We start from the raw sequence: 19,165 nt of genomic DNA, 5'->3' as shown, positions 1-19,165 counted from the left end.
CTGTTATTAGGATCTAATGCTCTCTTGCGTATTATGTAGAAGTGTGTTGTTGGACACCTGTGTGCCACAGCTTGGGAAAGTGTCTGCTGGGGACAGTAACAAAATGCGATGCTTGGGTTGTTCAGGCTGAGGTTCAAACTAAAAGGTCTAATCTAACTGCCACTTCTTATTTCTAATCAGATTTTCATAAGTGATTGATCAAGTTTCCCATGTTGCTTCTGTTGCTTACAAAGAGATGTCTCTGCAAGCTGTGTAACACTCCTTTATTTGGAAAACAGCTAAAGACTTGTGGGGCAGATTAATTGCAGTGCTATATATACACTCCATGCTGCTGCAGCAATACATTCAATTTAATCAGCCCGCTCTGCCAGCCCAACACATGCATTGTGCTGCTGAAGTATTCATATATAGCAGCAAATCTGTCCCAGGTACGTCAAGTATAGCTTTGATGTCTAATAATGACGCTCTAGTTTCCAGGAGCTGTGCTTATCCTATTAACATTTATGTCTGGATTTTGCGTATGCATCACAATGGATCCCTTTAAACCAGAGGACCTAGGGATGCTTCCAAACTTCTCAGGTCAGATGTGTTCCTTGCCACAACCTGACTCCATATTTAGGTGAAGGCTGGTTTCACACAAACTCCTGGCTTTTTAACCTCATTTTCCTGAATAAGAAACCTGGATAGCCTGAAATAAGGATGTAAGGACTTGACCCTCCTTCACAGAGCTGTCTGTGAAAACTGCTCTAAGAGCTTTCATCTCATTTTCAAGACTTGACCTCTACTCTCCCCATTCTAGAATCAGAGTTGAGTTCAACCCCTGAGGTTGCAGGGGTTGGTGCATGAAAAGAGATTTTGAACAGTGGCATAAATGATTCCTTTTTCTTCCTGATTAATATGTCTCTACTGCTATAGCCATTTTGATAGTAGCATTAATGTGAAATAATTTGACTGTGCAGACTGGTAAAATCTGTAGTGTGGGCCCTGCTGTGTTGTGTTCCTTTATGATGGTCCAGCCTGCTGTCCTGGTTGGGCAGGTAGGTTATATCAGTGAAGTTCTAAATGCTTTTAGAGAAGTTTAGCCATACTGATGCAGATAAAGCAGGAAAGCTGCATTTTTAGCCTGATGTGGTTTTTAGGTATTATTATGCCTTCTGATTAAAACTTCTGCTCTGCTAAAGGGTATCAGCTATGCTGCTTGGGAGGAATGACAAAATAGATACAGGTACCAAGCAGCTGTCCCACAAAATCTGTCACCAGTAATCTAGCACAAATGGCAAAATATTGGAGACAAATTTGACTGAAAGAAAATAAAGATTTTGAAATAAGAACAAAAATGGCATAGATACTTCAATAAGATACGACCACGCTATTCAACCAACTGTAGTCTTCCTAAGCCTTTTTTTTCATGAAAGTTAACATTTCAATGAAAATCTAAAATTAAAGTCTTAAAAACAGTATCATAGGGCTGTCTAGGTTGGAAACGACCTTTAAGATAACCGAGTCTAACTGCTAACCTAGCAGTGCTCATTCCACCGCTAAACCATGTCCCTAAGCACTGCATCTGCATGTCTTTTAAATACCTCCAGGGATGGTGACTCCACCACAGCCCATTCCAACGCTTAAAAACCCTTTTAGTGAAGAAGCTTTTCCTAACGTCCAATCTAATCCTCCCCTGTCGCAACTTGAGGCCATTTCATCTTGTCCTGGCGCTTGTTACTTGGGAGAAGAAACCGACCCCCACCTCGCTACAGCCTCTTTTCAGGTAGTTGTAGAGAGTAATAAGGTCTCCCCTCAGCCTCCTCTTCTCCAGGCTAAGCAGCCCCAGTTTCCTCAGCTGCTCCTCATAGGACTTGCTCTCCAGCCTTTCTTTGGACAGGCTCCAGCACCTCAATGTCAACAAGGGGTGCAAAACTGAACACAGGATTTGAAGTGTGGCCTCACCAGTGCCAAGTGCAAGTGGACAGTCACTTCCCTGGTCTCGCTTTTCCTAAAGATTATTATAATATTCCTAAAGTATTTACTTTTAAAATACTCCTAAAGAGTAAAAACAAGTATTCCTGAAGACTGTATTTTCCTTTTACCCCTGCCTTTGGTTGAGTATTACTCTATGTATTTTGCAAGGAAACCTGCAAATCTTGGATATGTAAGACTATGACCACATATTCCTTATGTAAACCACTTAATATTTAATGGATGAAAATAATTATGCTAACTGGCCTTTACATTCCCTTTAACATGTTTCTACTTATATCCTTGCCTCTTTCCCATAGGTCTTTTTTGGAAGATGGCTGATAGAGGGCAGCCCATATGTCTTACTGTTTGATATAGGATCAGCAGCTTGGAATTTGGACAAGTGGAAAGGTGAATTTTGGGATGTCAGCAACATAGGGATCCCTTTTCATGACCGAGAAGCCAACGATGCCGTGATTTTTGGATCATTAACAGCCTGGTTTTTAAAAGAGGTACAGTTTTTAAATCTAGAGATTTTCAAACATGTCAGCAGAGCAAAAAAGCTTCGGGATGTGGTTCCTATTCATCAGTTTGAAAACTGTGATTTTAAGGAGATTGATAACCCAATGTATTTAAAACTTAAAATTCAAGTGATCATTTAACCGTATTCTCAAGTGATCATTTAACCATGTTTTTCTGGGACAAGGAGAGTGGGCGGCTGTGTCTTTAATGTCAGTTCTTTCTGTTTCTTCTCAACTTGCTTAATTTTCACCAGACGCTCTTAAAAGTAGAATCACAAACTCCCTTTTTGTCTCCTATGGTAGTACAGTTGTAATACTCACAAAATATCCTTGAAGACAATCAAAGACATAGCACCTCAATTAGATACTACCTTAAACACAGAATGTAGACAGACTGAAAGAATTAATGATAGCACTGTGACTTCACATGTCACTCTACCACAGTTTACCTGGAGAAAGTAACCTTTATTAATCTGCAGAATCATTTGTCTGTCATAGGTGCTCATGATTTTCTTATCCAAACTAGAGTTTCAACAGCAGAAGAGCAAGTTAAAAGAAAGAAGAGTGACTGTGCTTGCCAGAGCTCCCTAACACTCTGGGAAGGATTCTGTTCTGAGGCACCAGTGAGGCACATCTAATTCGTGGGCTAAGGATTAGGGATGATGAGAATCAAGACACATGACCACTTAAAACACTGTACTGCTTTCCTCTATGAAAAAAAGCAGGCACATAGAAGAAGACATGAAAAAAAAAAATTTCTGGGGCTGGGATGACGGATGGGATAATGTGTGTTTCATGTATGTTCATTCTAACTATTTTCAGCTTACCTGTCAGTTTGATGACAAGCCTAACATAATTGCCCATTTCCATGAGTGGCAGGCAGGAGTGGGTTTAATACTGTCTCGATCTCAGAAACTTCCTGTCGCCACAATTTTTACTACCCATGCGACTCTACTTGGGAGATACCTGTGTGCAGCCAGTATAGATTTTTACAACAATCTCGACCAGGTAAGACAGATTTTCCCCTTTCCTTCTTTTTATTCAGCTAATGAGCTTCTATTTACTGTGTTACACCATATCTTGTATTTTCTGACTTGTGTGATCACTTGTGATTGACCCAAAGCTGGGTGAGATGTCAGTCCCAGAGCGTAAGAAGTGATATCTGTAAGACTATGAGGTGTCTAGGCATGAGTGTTTTTGTCTCCGTGTCATCTGACAGGCCTTAAAGATCAATAGAGTCTAGAATATTTGCACTCCCTTCAGTGAACTTTTATTTACCAGATTTGCACTACAGAGTACTGAAACTTACTCAGCTTCCAATCAAGTCAGTGCCTTAGTCCAACCCACCGATATAGGAAGAAATATTGCAGCAGTTTGGGATTGCCAACAGAGAGTCTTAACCTTCTTTTTTATGGTCTGGGGCATTTTTCAAAAGCAAGGGGAGAGCTACTAGCCCAGACATTGCTGCAAGTCAAGCATCCTTGAGAATTTTCACCTATGTGTTCAGGAAAGGCATCTGTTGCTTGAGCTGATTGCTATGGTTTGGGAGTTACTGTTAAGTAACCAGTGAATATAAAACCTCTTCAACTGTGGTCATGTCTGACGCTTTGGGTCCAGCATCACATCACTTTTACTTAATGAAAGGCAGTAGAAACAATAGCCAGTCACCCTCCTCTTGCTGATATTACCCCAGATTTCCATTATTTTTTTTTCTTTCCCCAGCCCACTTCTTAATTCTTGCATAATAACTCCTTTGACTTTCAAGCTTTTCAGGTTAGGCTTAATTTGTAACTTGCAAATGTAGGAAGTATTTGCTGAGATCAGAAGACCGACATCTGTTTCTTGGAATTTTTTTAAACTGTCTAGTGGTTTTGGTTTTCACTGTTTGCTTTCCACTCAAAGCATAACACAAATCAACACTTCAAGGACCCAGATGTCTTTAGCACTGCCTTTAGCAGAGGTACACTACATGATCTGAAATTTCTAATAGGGTTGCAGAAAAACTGAGTTCAAGACATTTTTGAATTCCAGCATTTATTGAGGGCAAAAGTAGTTAAAAGGGTAAAACAACTGTCTTATTCCCTGTCCATGCATTTCCTTGGCTAAAATCAATGCAGTAAATTACTCAGTTGTCAGTTTGCAGTAGCTTGACACGCTGTGGAACAGTGTCTTCTGGAGACAGCATGGTAGACATAGGGGAAATTCTCTCTGAGGTAACTAACATCAGTGGTTACTCCTTCTAGGCTCCCTATATCATCAATGGAGTTACACTGGCCTCTTTGCAATTAGTATAAGGCAAACATCAGCAAATTGCCATCTGAAAGATTTGTCTCCATCTGTCACCTCATAAAACTAGTCCTTTAAGTGAGATACATTTGTTAGGTGCATTAGTGAGGCAGCATGAATAACCCAGTCATGCTGTCAGACATCAGTTTCGGCAGTTTGGATGTTCCTACTCCCTCATATTCTCCTTATATGTATATATGCAAAATCTGGGTTTAAAGTCAGACAGAGCCAGACTGAAAGAACTAATACCATACAGTTTCAGGTTTAACACTTGAGCAAGTGGAGACTTTTCAGTAGTAACTTTATTTGTTCATCCTTGCATTCTTACACATTGTTTGTTAGTAAGGAAGACATAGTGAAAAAAGCCCAAACAACAAAAATAGGGCAGGGGAGGATTTAAAATGAGAAATTAGAGTTTAAAAAAAGAGAAAAAAAAGCTGATTGTTTTGTGAACTAATGCTAAAAATACTAAATCAGAGCCTTGCCCTCCTTTTGTAAAGGAAATTCTAAAAATATTTTAGTTTGGTTTGTGTTCCGGTTAATTTGATGAGCTACAAGTAACCTAGCAAAATTGTTTGCTTTTGTCAAAAGCAGCTTTTTTTTCCCTCCATGATAACTTTGGTGGCCTCGCCCTTGCCTGTGTGTTCAAAAGAAAAAGTGATGATCTTACATCTGAATGAACTTAAAAATTGTGATAAATTTATAATCTAGTCATAGTCTTAGTAGCATTTATACTGTTCGCACATGACAGGGTTAACTTTATCTGATAAGGCACTGTCAATCCTTCTGCAGAGGTTCATAAATCTCCTTGGTAACTATCAGCTACATAATAAATACGGAAGTTTCTGTTCGGATTTTATTCTAAGAATATATGGAGAAAAACATACGTATCGGTTTAAAGTATTACTATAAATTTCTGTAAATAATATTTAATAGAGGAAACTAGTGGATTTCTAGACCATAATGCTTTATGCTCTCTGTGGAGAGATTGACATTTAAAGGTTCTAACAGAGGAAACGATGCCAAGCTGTTATACTACTTACAACATGCTTATAGAGTGCTAAAGCTCTTCCTGACGAAGTTTGCTTTTAGTAGGAGACCAGAAATCTTAATGAGGGCTCCTTTGGCTGTAAAAAGATCAACCAGTCCCAAAAGTCAGTTGAGAAACTTGAGAGGTTGATCTGGAGTAGAGTAATTAAATGATACAGGTAGCTAAGTCTTCAGAAGCTATTCTTGTTGTTGTCTTCTAATAGTAATCTAGTAAGGTCAAACAAGCAATTTGTCCAGTGAGAAGATTCTCCAGGACTTCCTAATGTTTAATCTCTGGATAAGACAATATATTTTAGGGTGTGGCACCCCCTCACACCCCAAAGTGTAATAGCTGGTTTTCCCATTTTAATGCTATTGCATAATTTTCTTCCTTTAAAGCATAATAATATCTGACTTACATTTCTCACTTTTGATCAGTGTTTCATGGTTAGAACACAGTTTCCATCAGCTTTAAGCACAGCAGCTGATTTAGGTGGGAAAGATGCAACTGTAGTATGTGCTGTGCCAGATATCACAGAAAAATGGTTGCAGCATAAGAGGAAAGGGTATGGCTTAATTGTACCTAGAGACAATCAGGCATGTACAGCTCTTACAGAGAAAAGAGGAAACCTCGTGTTCCCTTTTCTAGACTGCAACACAGTCCATAAAAAGAGGCCTGCTGGAGAGAGCTCTACTCAGCCCTGTGAGGCCAAGGGCTTTTCTGCAATATTGAAGGATTTAACAATGGGATCTACAGGCAAAACCATGACATGTTTTTTTGATGACCGATAGAAGGTCATCAGATGCCATTAACTGGCATCTTCACAGTCCTTTCTCTCCTTTCACAGTGCCCAGGATGTATGTGTGCAGTGTGTGGTTCCTCACCGTAATATTTCTTGATAGCCCTGACACTGTAACACTCCCTCAGTTGCCCTCCACTGTCCATGAGCCCTGCCTGCTCTGAACACACACACACACACACACACACACACACACAACCCCACCCCCGCCCCAAACACACACACGTGGGCACACACCCATATGGTGCAGCACTCTTCCACTTCAGTGTTAAACCACTCCTGTAATAAGCAGATAAGCAGGAACAGGAGATATAAGTTGAAATATCTGTTCTAAAAATACCAAGGATTACTGAGGTTTTCTTTCTTTTGCTGGATTCCACAGTGAAAAATACCACTTCAATTCACTTTAGCAAAGCTCCAGAGGTGCCAACTGGCAGAAGTATAGAAGGTACAAATGTATTCTATGAAGTAAACCAGTGAGGTCAGTAGCTTTAGACCAGAGAAGGTTTTGGACCAAGTTCCCGCCTGTTTGGAGTGAACATTAATATCAATAATCAGGCAAAAGGCTGTGTGGGGCAGGGTGGCTGACATTTTCTCTGGCACTCCTATGAACAGTGAACGCAAGTCACCAGCCACTGTTAGGTGATAAAATTGAAAGGGAAGGCTCTGTGTGGTCTTCATACAGCTCTCACAAACACTGGACCTGGGGCATCTTCAGCCTTCAGCCTTACTAGTGTTTTGAGAAGAAGGTAGAAATAACTTAGTGAAGGGTTGCCACACTTTGATGCATGTTTCTTTATGGGCTCCCTAAATCACACAGAGGCCTGAATTAAAAGCTACCAAAATTCTTATTTTTGTGAGCCAAGAGCACATGTCAGCCTGTAAATGGTAAGAGGTCATTTTCTGGGGGTCTGTAGATCTGATCATCCTAGTATATTAGAGCTGTAGATTGCTGGAAGGTAGGAGGGTACACTATGGATATAAGACTGTAATGTTTCCTGTCTCCTGACCTCTTCCCAAGCTATCTGCTCTTTGCCTCAGTCATAGACAAGTACCTGGTTCTTATACAGCATTACTGTATGAGATTATTCAGTTTTTGTGTTCTTACAGTCTGAACTCAGATCATCTGGACTAGGAGAAATTTAGCTCCCTCTGCTCCTGTGGAAATTCAAGTGTTAAACCCTTAACAGTGTGCACAGGAGCATAGTGAACATCATAGAAGCATAGAATGATTTGAGTTGGAAGGAACCTTGAAGATCATCTAGTTCCAATCCCCTCGGCCTTGGGCAGGGACTAGACCAGGTTGCGCAAAGCCCCATCCAATCTGGCCTTGAACACTTCCCATGATGAGACATCCACAGCTTCTCTGGACAGCTGTCTTGACCTGCTTATTCCTGATAGAGATTAGAGTCAAGGTGATTTGTTTTGATCCCAGAAGTGAAATTAAGACACAATCGGTGTCAGATGTCACAACAGCAAGACCTTTAATTGACTAACAACCACTGGAGAGTGATAGGAAAGAAAGATAAGGAAATGAAAAAGTGAAGCAGTAAGATGTTTAAGATAGCAAGCAGTATAGCTACCATCCAGCAGTGTCTCACAGGTCCACTTGATTTGGTGGGGAATATCTTTGGAGAGTAGTTGTTCATAGTGGCATTATATAGTGTCCCAAGAGCTGCTTTGCTACCCTTCTCCTGTTTAGCACATGTGTATGAGGGTCGTCAGGAGCAATCTTCATCCCCCGCAGCGTGTCAGTGGAGCATGCGCAGGTGTCCAGAGGGCCCATAGTATGACTTGGCAACTTGCACACCGTTGGGCTTCTGTGCTTGCAGGACAGCTGCCTTATCAGCGATTGAGCAGGGCCCTGAAGTTGTTTAGGACTTACCAATAGTCGAGTCAAGCCCCATGGCTTATCAGTGGTCCAAGCTTGCGAACAGCAGCCTTGAAGTTTCTTTGCGGGGAATTTCAACAAGGTTGAGACAAACGTTTAACATAGTCTCTTACAACAGCCTATTCTAGTGTCTCATCATCCTCTTAACACAGAACTTCTTCCTAATGGCTAGTCTAAATCTGCCCTGCTCTAGTTTAAAACCATTGCCCCTTGTCTATTTACTACATGTCCTTGTAAATGGTCCCTCCCCAGCTTTCTTGTAGGCCTCTTTCAGGCACTGGAAGGCTGCTATAAGGCCTCCCCAGAGCCTTTTCTTCTCCAGGCTGAACAGCCCGAACTTTCTCAGCCTGTCCTTGCAGGAGAGGTGTTCCAGCTCTTTGATCATTTTTGTGGCCCTCCTCTGGACCCACGCCAACAGGTTCACATCCTTCTTGTGTTGAGGGTTCCAGAGCTGGATGCAGCACTCCAGGTGGGGTCTCACCAGAGCAGAGCAGAGCAGTAGGATCACGCTCTTGATCTGCTGGCCACACTGCTTTTATGCAGCCCAGGGTACAGTCACTAGCTGTAACACCATTTTGTGTTCAGTAGCAAGTAACAAACAACAGATGGGCTATGTCTGAGCTAAGGATCCCTGAGGCAATGACCATAAACCAGCTATTCAGTGTGTATTTTAGTTCCTAGATTCATATTTAAATCTCTGTGATGCTGGAGGAAGGAAATAAGAGAAAATAAAAAGAACAAAACCAGAAGGTGACTGGTAGCGTGTGATATTTTTATTTACTTTTAAGGATCTGAAGAATCCTGGGTAAATGGCTGGGTCAGGGACTGCTAATCCTGCCTACAGGTTACTGGCTTGAACTCTTCCAAAGTAAACATTTCTGAATTTCAATAACAAGCAGGGTATGTTCTGAGCTTAATTTCCAACAGAGATATGATCATAGATTTAACTATGCCTAAGAAGTTTTGCAGCTCGAAATAGTTCAACCATTTTTTTTTTCATTGTCCCCATGTCAGTGTAGCTCTTACATTGATGAGAATAGCATTATGTTTCTTGCTAAAATAAACTGGACTAAAATAGCTAAGCCAGAAGGTACAAAGTTCTGTGAAAAAGGTCCCGAGCTTTTTTCTCTTCAGGAGGAGCTGACTTCTCAGAGGAAGATCAAGAAAGTTAATCTTATTGCTTTCCCCACCGTTTAAGGGGAATGACTTATTTAGGGTTTATTTTGGTTGGTTGGAGGGTTTTTTTTGGTCTCATTTCACACCTTTAGGCTTTTAAACAGACCAACACCTTTCATAAATTGTCTGAGAGACACTGATAATCCAGGCGACTTCATGAGTGTATAGACAGCAGAGCTGAGAACAGTCTTTTTGGCAGGTGATCCAACCTGGAATTTCATCTGAGAGGTAACCATCTGGAATATTTTTTGGACCACTGACCTGGCATAAAGAAGAAGCTTGCAGGCTTCAGCCTCTGATCCTTTGTACTAAAATAATCACCTTGAGTTACAATGGAAAATGTGCTTTAAAAAAAATAATCTCATTCATCATTGCCTTTTTCCTTATATAAGGTTGCCCTGCTAGTGTGTAACACTTTTATTTAGATCTCACTCACTCGTACAAGTCCAGTTGAATCTAGTCTGCAAGGTGGTGGAGGATTATCTGATCCCAAGAAGTAAATGAGAAGTACTAAAAATCCCAATGAAAATGAATAGTCAAGAACTTTTATGCTGATATTATAGGAGCACAAGCTCTCATTCCACTTAATACAGTACCCTCACGGCTGTCACTGAGCTCACTATTATGCAAAGCTGATCCGCTTTGTTAGTAGAGCAGCTAATGTAAATCTGACTTAAGCCAGGAAGTGTAAATTTCGTTCTTTTTTGGCATGGCAGAGATATACCAGTATGAAAGTTCTATTTGTACAAGGTAACAATCAATGGGAGTTAAATTTAATGTAAGCTGGATTTTAAAAAGAGCAAATCTTACATAATTCAGACAATGGAGACAGTGAGATTATGCTAGAAGTGGCAGAGAAGGAGTTTGAACTCCAGGCCTATCTCTGACTCTTCCAAATTTCACTGAATAACTCGAGTGTGCCACCGGTTTTAAAGACCAGAAGAGATAATTTCATTCTCTAAAATCTTCCACTAAAAATTCATGCATCAAGCCTATACCTTTTATTTGAGATACAAACTGTTTACAAAAACATCATCCAGTCTTAAGTTTCAAGTGGTGAGGGGAGCCTATATTATTTATACAAAGGTGTCACAAAGTTACTTATTATCAAAACTGCATATTTTAATTCCAATCTGAATATGTCTTTGTCTAACTTCTGCTGGTTTTCATCATACTTTTTTTTTTTGCTTTATGAAACTATAGAATGTGCAGATTGTAAAATAATTTATCTGTCTTTCAGAAAAGTATTTACATAGCTAATATAGCCTTTCCTCCTTTTCCATTCTCAGATCGTTCCCGGGCTTTTGTAAATCCTTTGCAATTTGTCTTTAGCATTTTGAAGTAGGAATGTCTGATTTGGATTTTTTACTTCAGTGACTCTTTACTGTTTTCAACAAAAACATAATGCCAGTATCCCATAACTGCTTGGTTTTCACTTCTTCTTGCATTCAAATATCAGCTTAGCTGTCTTACATAGAATGTCATGCTGAGAGGTTCAGTGATTACCTACTGCACCTCTTAACATGCTGAATTTTAAGACATGAATGACATGTTATGCTCCTCACATATGTCCTGCCTGTACATCTGTGGGACATCTTCCTTTTTTGCTTTGAAAGTAGAGAGGCATTTTCCCCCCTAACCCTTGCCTTCATATGAATTCTGATAATCTAACAGTCAGGGTAGCAGGGGATCCTCACTGGGAGCAGCAGTGGAATATTTATAGGAAAGTGGATTTTGAAGTTGTTAGTCTTTAAAAGTCACTGAGGGAGGAAATGGTTGGACTTTGATGATCTTAAGACTCTTTTCCAACATAAATGATTCTATAAACAGTTGATCTGACTTAGATCTGTTATTCTCTTGATGCATTTTTCATCTGCGGCTTTGTTGGTGTTCCCATCTGCTGATAACAGTCAACAAACAGAAGTAAGCACTACGCACTTCACAGATATTTTGATTTGCTCTTGCTGAACGTCAGCACTATGGAGCATAGTACACAAGTGTCTAGGCTAGGGCAGAGAAGTATCCAGACAGCAGAGCTGATTCCTGAGCAGGAACATTGGTTTGCGCATGAAAAACAAACAAGCTGAACACGGTGAAGAGCAAACAAGCTGCACTGGTGTTCTGCTTCGTTTTGGTGTATTGGCTCAGTACAGTGCTGTGTTGCCCCACACTGCCTCTAATTCTGGAGCTAATGCTGTTACAGCAAGCTCAGCTGTCTTTGCACAGTGCTATGTGGACTAAATTTGTCTCCTGCAACATCTCGTCAATTAAGTTCCATTTAACCTGCCCTTCAACTTGCCTAAGGCTTATTTTCTGAAGGCACACCTCTAGCCTGCTCAGAGTGCACAATGAGGTTTCTTAATCTGCGCTGTATGTGAGGTCAAAGTTCAAGATCTTGCTTTACTGATCAGTGGAGGAAACTGCCGGAGAGTGAGAGCAAATGAAATGTGAGAACCTGGTGACCCGGTTTATACTTGCTAATAGACATGGAACTGTGCAGCTTTGAAAACGCATGACAAAAGTCATGCAAGCACGCACAAAAAAAAAATCGTTCCCATTTCCAGAAGAGGAAAACATGAATAGCAATAAAGAAGTAAACATCAGTAATGTATGTGTTAAATGTGTAAAATACTTTCATGCAATCAAAGATATAAAAGCTAGGAAGAAATAAGTCACAGTTGTTTGAACAATTCTTTTATGAACCTTTCTCCCAGTAGCATTAGACGGAGTGTTTATGTAGAAATAGGGAAACTGTCCCCAATTTAGTTTCTAATTACGTTTTATAAAGAACCCATTCTTGATGAGAAAGGGAGAAGGGAACATAAGCTTTTTAAAGTTTGGCCAGCCACTTGTTTGCCAGCAATTTTAAAACTATTTTTAATAGAAAGCCAGATGCATTTGAAGAAGCTTGCATAGATTTGACTGTGCAGTCATACGCCATCCCATTTGTGCAGATTTAATAAAAAGTGGTTGAACAATTATAATGATTTTTGGTTTTGCATTGTTCAATATGCAGCTTCCTACCTTGTTTACAACGTGTAATCAAGATTTCTGCTCTGAAGAACGTGACTGTTATTTTCTTAAGAGTTGTTTTGCAGTATTCATCAGTGTTATGTGAATGCTCCAGAAACATTAATTAATTAGTTCACCACAGTCATGTAAGGGAAGGTAGCTACAACATGCACGTTTTTTGTAGGGAAGTTTTTCTTGGAGTTAGCAGTACCAAGTACTTTTTAACTTCAGAGCACGTGCCCAGTGGATTTCAGATGTAGATGTGAATGCTCAACCCTTCAACAGATACCAAAGATAACAAGGTAGGCACCAGAAAAGGAGAGATACGCAGTTAAGAACTGCGTGTGAATCAATTTAGGGCAAGTAAGATCTGCTAGAGATCTGTGGCACTCTAGCGAGTCACCTTTGTTTTTCTCTTCTTCTGCTGTCCTGCCCTGTGCTTTTTCTACCATTCAACTTCTCTGACAAATGACATGTATGTTATACAGAAAAGATCTTCTCTTGTGACATGGTTGTATTTCATGCACCAAAATTATCTTGGGGAATGTGGAAAATATGATATATGTTTATAAAACTGAAAAATTTTATCGTAATGTAGAGCACATTATGTGGTAAAGCGTATTTCCTAATTTTTCTAAAAAGCTCTTTGCCAAGCCTAGAAACTGTCGACATATAGGATCATCAACAACAAAGAAACTGTCTAGTTTGTCTAGAACTTTTCAGATGAGATTTTTCAATACTAATTTTTTGGTCACGTTGGAGTGGCATTTTCAACTAATATAGCGGAAGCCATTTTTCACCAGCAGTGTAGCACCACTGCAAAATGGATATGAGCACTTAAGTTTCTAAGCAAAACCATTATAAGATACCTGTATCTACATCTGAATCTATATAAATACCTAAGTAAAAAAAAAAAAAAAGCAAGCTTAAAACTTATTCCCTAAAATGGCTTACATTTGCTGAAATTTCTTAAAATATGTTCTATACCAGCCTTAAACATGCATTGAGCACAAAAAGTCATGGTCTACATAGCTTTATTTCTGGCTAAGTTCTAAAGTACTGAAAGCAACTAGCTGTGGCAAAGGTCAAACAGTCCTAACTATAGAAAGCGCTATCTGCCTTGCCTATAATAGTGGTTAAATCTATTATGGTCAATGAAGTTACAGAGTCAAATGCAATCAAAATCAGTCTGCGCACATAGCATTAGGTAGTGATAATGACAGCCCATTGACAGTCATTGCCACTCTCCATGTACCTCACACAGTCTATTTGGTGCCTGTCCTGTTGACCTTAGGAGGTCAGCACTTCCATTCCCAGAAGTGAAACATCTTGTAAGACTAAGAGGATTGTAATTGTAATCATTGACACCCCATTAACATTATTCTTTTTTTAAACCATATTGTAGCAATTTTGCAGTGGGCCTCATTAGTGAATGCTTTAGTGAATGCATTAGTGAACTTTTAGGCATGGGCTCAGTAGGTATTGTGTGTTTTTTTCCCATCAGGATAACCTAAGCTCAGTAAAAAAAGGGGTAGCTGCAAGGATTAAAGGCAGTTTAGAAATACCTTGGTATCTGAGATGGTCTTACATAGTAGTTTAACTGACATCTGCCTCTGGAAATTAATGGTGTTCAAATTGAAGTAAAAGGAACAGCAAATCACAGTGGTGGAGTTGGAGGAAGAATATCTCTGAATATCAGAAAATACATCATTTTGTGTTTACTTTAATCCCTCAAGATTTATAACTGATTCCTTACATCCAGCCTCTCTACCGCAACTCCATTCTTCTCTTGCCTACCCATGATTCCCACTATTTTACCCAGTTCCCAGGTTCTTTCCTCATCCCCACTCCTTTTTTCTTCTCTCCCCTATACCTTCAGTTACCAACAACTTCCCTGCTCTCCTAAGTTTTCCAGCAAACCCAGGCACCATGTAGCATGACATATTACCAGTCAGTAGGCCAAATAGTACAGATCCTTACTTTTCACAGAATCATTAGTCTAGGCCTCCGTCCACTGCAGAGCTACTATTTTTTTTTCATGAACATGCAGGAACTGAGACCTCTCTTGCTTCTTCCCACTCTGAATTGGTAAAATGGTTAAAAACCTGAAAGACAAACCAATAGCATAATCACACGATACTTATTCTCTGGGGAAATGAAACTTAACATAAGAGACCTTCTTTGTGGTTGAGTCTGATGAGCATATCACACAGGTGTCATTTTTCTTTGTTTTATTATTTAACAGTTTGACATTGACAAGGAAGCAGGAGAGAGACAGATTTACCATCGGTACTGTATGGAACGGGCATCTGTACATTGTGCCCATGTGTTCACCACAGTCTCACAGATAACAGCTACAGAAGCAGAACATATGCTTAAAAGAAATCCTGGTAAGCCTTGAATTGTTTTCTTATTACATTTCCTCTGAGTACCTACTTTTCCTCAGATGGAATGAAAATAATAGAGACAGGTGTACAAACATGAAGAGCAGAGAATAACTAATTTTCAAAAGAAATTGCAGATAATATCACTTGACACACATTCTAGTAACATATGGAATCCAGAAGAAATCAAGTTCAGCACCACTTCATAACTACTTTTAGTACCGTTTCAGGAGAGTATTGGTTTAACACTATGGATGTTAGACTTTAGTTGCAAGGACATCTCAGCCTCGGGAGTTTTGTCCATAGCATGATTACCAGTGGTGGTAATGTATGCAGGTCAACTGACAAAAGCAGAAGCTGGAACCTTTTTAATATATTTCACCAGCTTTTACAGTGCAAGATTTGTTGCTTTGCTAGAGATGAGTGATATATTATTATGGAAATGTAGAAAAAAGTTTCATGTGCAAATCAGAGTGTAAGATGACTTTCCCTTTTGAGTGCTAATGCTGTTTTCCTTTACTTAATATTGAAAGAGATGAGGAGGCAAAAAACTAAACCATCAATCAATACAGTTCATTTCCCTGTATCTCCCACAGCCAAGACTAGCAGTACAGTTGTGGCCATCAAGATCTTAGGACCTACCCATGATAAGTTTCATAGATAGTTATAATATTTTCTGTTAAACCGTCCAGTACAGATGGAAAAATATAGTCAGGATGTATGCCCAACAGTTTGCTGTATTTTTCCCATTTATATCAGTCTTATAAAATATGACACTACCAGAAAACACTTGTCATGTTCAATGCATGAAATTTGAATAAGGACCTGATGCCAGTTTGATGTATCATTAAGTTCTCTTTAAATCAGTGCAGGGCTTTATAAGGACAAGCCACAATACTTCATCTGCAGGTAAGCATGACAGGGGAAATAACTGCACAACAATTATGAGACTATTTAGCAGATGTGTTCACATCTTAGGTGGTTATTTTAAGAATAGCAGTGCTCGAATTACCTTTTTTTTTTTTTGCTCATTCTTTGTAGGTTTTTTTTTTTAGGTGAATTGCAGTGATAATTATAGTTTTGGACCCTTATCCCTGTTAACTTCAGTGCTTCAAGCCGCATCATGGTCCATGCATCAGGGTAAAAGAGTTGCCCTTTGGATCCCTTGCTTCATTCCTGACTGTCAATAGGATGATGTACTTAGAAGATGTTTACTTTTTGTTTTAAACGTGACAGCCATGTCTTAAAAGTAATTTAAGTGTTCAATCATCTAATCTAGGATGTCCGTGAAAGGTCTTTTTCAACCAATTACAGAACACATGACGTCTTAAAATCAGACTTTTGAAGCTGTTTTATATTGGCATGAGGCTTCTCCCCACAACAGCTACTCTTGAAAATCATAGTTTATGTTTTGGGATTTTAGGAGGCTGAAGGGAGTCTGAATCCAGTTTAATTAGGGAGAGAAAATCTGCAGACTGCTCACAGATAGAACATCAGCTGAAGCTGAAGAGAATTCCATGCACAGAGAGTCACAGGCTTGAGCTTTTTTTTGATTATTCTTGCAACTCTGGAGAAACCATGTAAATATATTTAATATTTGGATAAAATAAATTGTTGAAATATATCATGCTTAATGTTGACAGAGGTAGAAATTCAATAGGAATTGGTACCTCAAATCCTAGAAGACAAATATGCTCTGATGGGCATAAGTACTTTAGTAGTTTCTTTGAATCTTAGACCACAAATAAACTGTGTAGGAGTCTATTCTCATACTATTTATTATTTCTGAAGTTGTGAAATCAACATAGACATTGGCTGTTCAGAAAGGTCAGCAATCCTTCAGTAGATCATTAAGCTTGAATTATGAAAAGAATGTGAATGCTGACTCTACCTTAGAAGATACTGGAAATCAATAGATTTTAATTTGAAGATGCTTTGGAATCTTTGAGGAGAGCAGACATAAAATTGTAAAGCATACTCTTCTGTGGCTATTTTTAGGACAAATCCAACAGATTATGGAGTGATGATCTTTTTAAAAAGGTTTCATACATTCTCCCTTTTCTGGTAAATCCTCAGAAGTCTTGACAGAACAGACCTCTCTTGTGCCATACAGTAAATAAGTACATAGTACAGCACAGTTTCTGCTTTTAGGAGCTTTCAATCTGTAGTGATAAAGCATGTAACAGTGATATCAATTATAAAGAGGTAAAGGACATATTGCACAAAATCCTTATGGCTAAATGGAGACATTACTTAAGTCTTGACAGGATAAAAAGGCACAGGGAGAGCTCACTGTTTAGCAGAGTCTATGCTAATGTGGTGTACAGGATAAAATAGTGCAAAGCAAGGTCCTCCATCTGGGTCAGGGCAATCCCAAGCATCAATATAGGCTGGGCAGTGATGGGCTTGAGAGTAGCCCTGAAGAAAAGGACTCGGGGGTCCTGGTGGACGAGAAGCTCAGCATGAGCCGTCAGTGCACACCTGCAGCCCAGAAAGCCAATCGTGTCCTGGGCTGTATCAAGAGGTGCGTGGCCAGCAGGTCGAGGGAGGTGATTCTCCCCCTCTACTCCACACTTGTGAGACCCCACCTGGAGTAACGCATCCAATTCTGGAGCCCACAGCACAAGAGAGATATGGACATGCTGGAGCATGTCCAGAGAAGGGCCACGAGGATGATGAGAGGGCTGGAACACCTCTCCTGTGAAGACAGACTGAGAGAGCTGGGGTTGTTCAGTCTGGAGAAAAGAAGGCTCCGAGGAGACCTTATTGTGGCCTTCACAGTATCTCAAGGGGGCCTACAAGAAAGCTGCTGAGGGGCTTTTTAGGATGTCGGGTAGTGGTAGGACTAGAGGGAATGGATTGAAGGTAGAGATGGATTGGTTCAGATTGGGCATTAGGAAGAAGTTCCTCACCATGAGGGTGGTGAGACACTGGCACAGGTTGCCTAGAGAGGGGGTGGAAGCCCCATCCCTGGAAGGCCAGATGGGGCTCTAGGCAACCTGGTCTAGTGGCAGATGCCCCTGCCCATGGTGGGGCAGTTGGAACTAGATGATCTTTAAGGTCCGTTCCAACCCTGACAATTCTATGATTCTATGAAAGTGGAGTGCTTCATGCAATGTCTTTGTGGAGTAAGCTGCTGGAGCCCATTGAGTTACACAGTGCTCTTCCCTATCCATCAGTAATAAGAGTACATAACCTGTTTGCATACTGACAAATGAAAGACACTTTGGTTCTTTCCTTAAGGATTTCTCTGACTCTGAAGATGTCTACCTCTGCCTTTTCTCTGCTTTTCCAGATGTTGTCACCCCAAATGGCTTGAACATTAAGAAATTTTCAGCAATGCATGAGTTTCAGAATTTGCATTCCATGTACAAGGCTAGGATCCAAGAGTTCATTCGAGGTCATTTCTATGGGTATGCTTTTACTTTTCAAAAATTAGCAACGTTGTCCAACGTTATTTAAAGCAAGAATCAAAATAGGAAGACTAACAAAAGGACGTGAAATGTTACCAGCTTATTCAATATCTGTCTGGGTGTTCTGAGTCAGAAGCTAAAGGAATTTTAGACACCGGTTCTAGCTCTGCTTAACAGATTGTGGGACTGATTTTTTTCATTGTTTGCTCAAGATGCAGTTTGTCAGATTAAGATAGTTAATTTAAAGAACAGCAGAAAAGCTTCACTTTCATTATATTCTTCGGATAATAAAATCCTCCAGAATAGAAAGTTGTTCTGTGTTTTGTTTGACTATATCTTGAGAAATGCTTTTGTGCTTGTCTGTTTGTTTGCTTGGTTTCAGCCACCTTGACTTCAGTCTTGAGAAGACCTTATTTTTCTTCATTGCTGGGAGATACGAGTTTTCCAATAAAGGAGCTGATATGTTCCTAGAAGCCTTATCAAGATTAAATTTTTTGCTGAGGGTAAGAATGTTTCTGCAAACATAGATAACATAGAGCTTATGTTCAAACTTACTTTACTATGGAAGTCACCTGCAAGAATTTCCATGCTATATTCTTGTTCCTAAGAGAATATTTATGGGATATTCAGAGATTTCATAAAGCTCTCTCCTTGAATCATCAGAGTATATAACGATCTCAGGTTGCTTACAAATAAATGA

The 19,165-nt window shown here is 39.8% G+C and overlaps 1 protein-coding gene across 1 annotated transcript in view; it reads left to right on the top strand.

The window, feature by feature from the left end:
• LOC104267119 (glycogen [starch] synthase, liver-like) overlaps window positions 1-18,968 on the top strand; it is a gene marked incomplete at its 3' end in the record, with an annotated part of 30,207 nt that extends 11,239 nt beyond the window's left edge. The window contains exons 3-7 of the mRNA XM_009865224.1: window positions 2,274-2,465; window positions 3,297-3,482; window positions 14,914-15,058; window positions 18,348-18,465; window positions 18,848-18,968. Coding sequence (XP_009863526.1) covers window positions 2,274-2,465; window positions 3,297-3,482; window positions 14,914-15,058; window positions 18,348-18,465; window positions 18,848-18,968 — 762 coding nt within the window. The remainder of the gene's footprint in view (window positions 1-2,273; window positions 2,466-3,296; window positions 3,483-14,913; window positions 15,059-18,347; window positions 18,466-18,847) is intronic.
• Between the last annotated feature and the right edge of the window lie 197 nt (window positions 18,969-19,165).

The sequence above is a fragment of the Apaloderma vittatum genome, unplaced genomic scaffold (assembly GCF_000703405.1).
Source record: "Apaloderma vittatum isolate BGI_N311 unplaced genomic scaffold, ASM70340v1 scaffold842, whole genome shotgun sequence".
Lineage (NCBI taxonomy): Eukaryota > Metazoa > Chordata > Aves > Trogoniformes > Trogonidae > Apaloderma > Apaloderma vittatum.
This window is presented reverse-complemented; position numbering and strand designations above follow the sequence as displayed.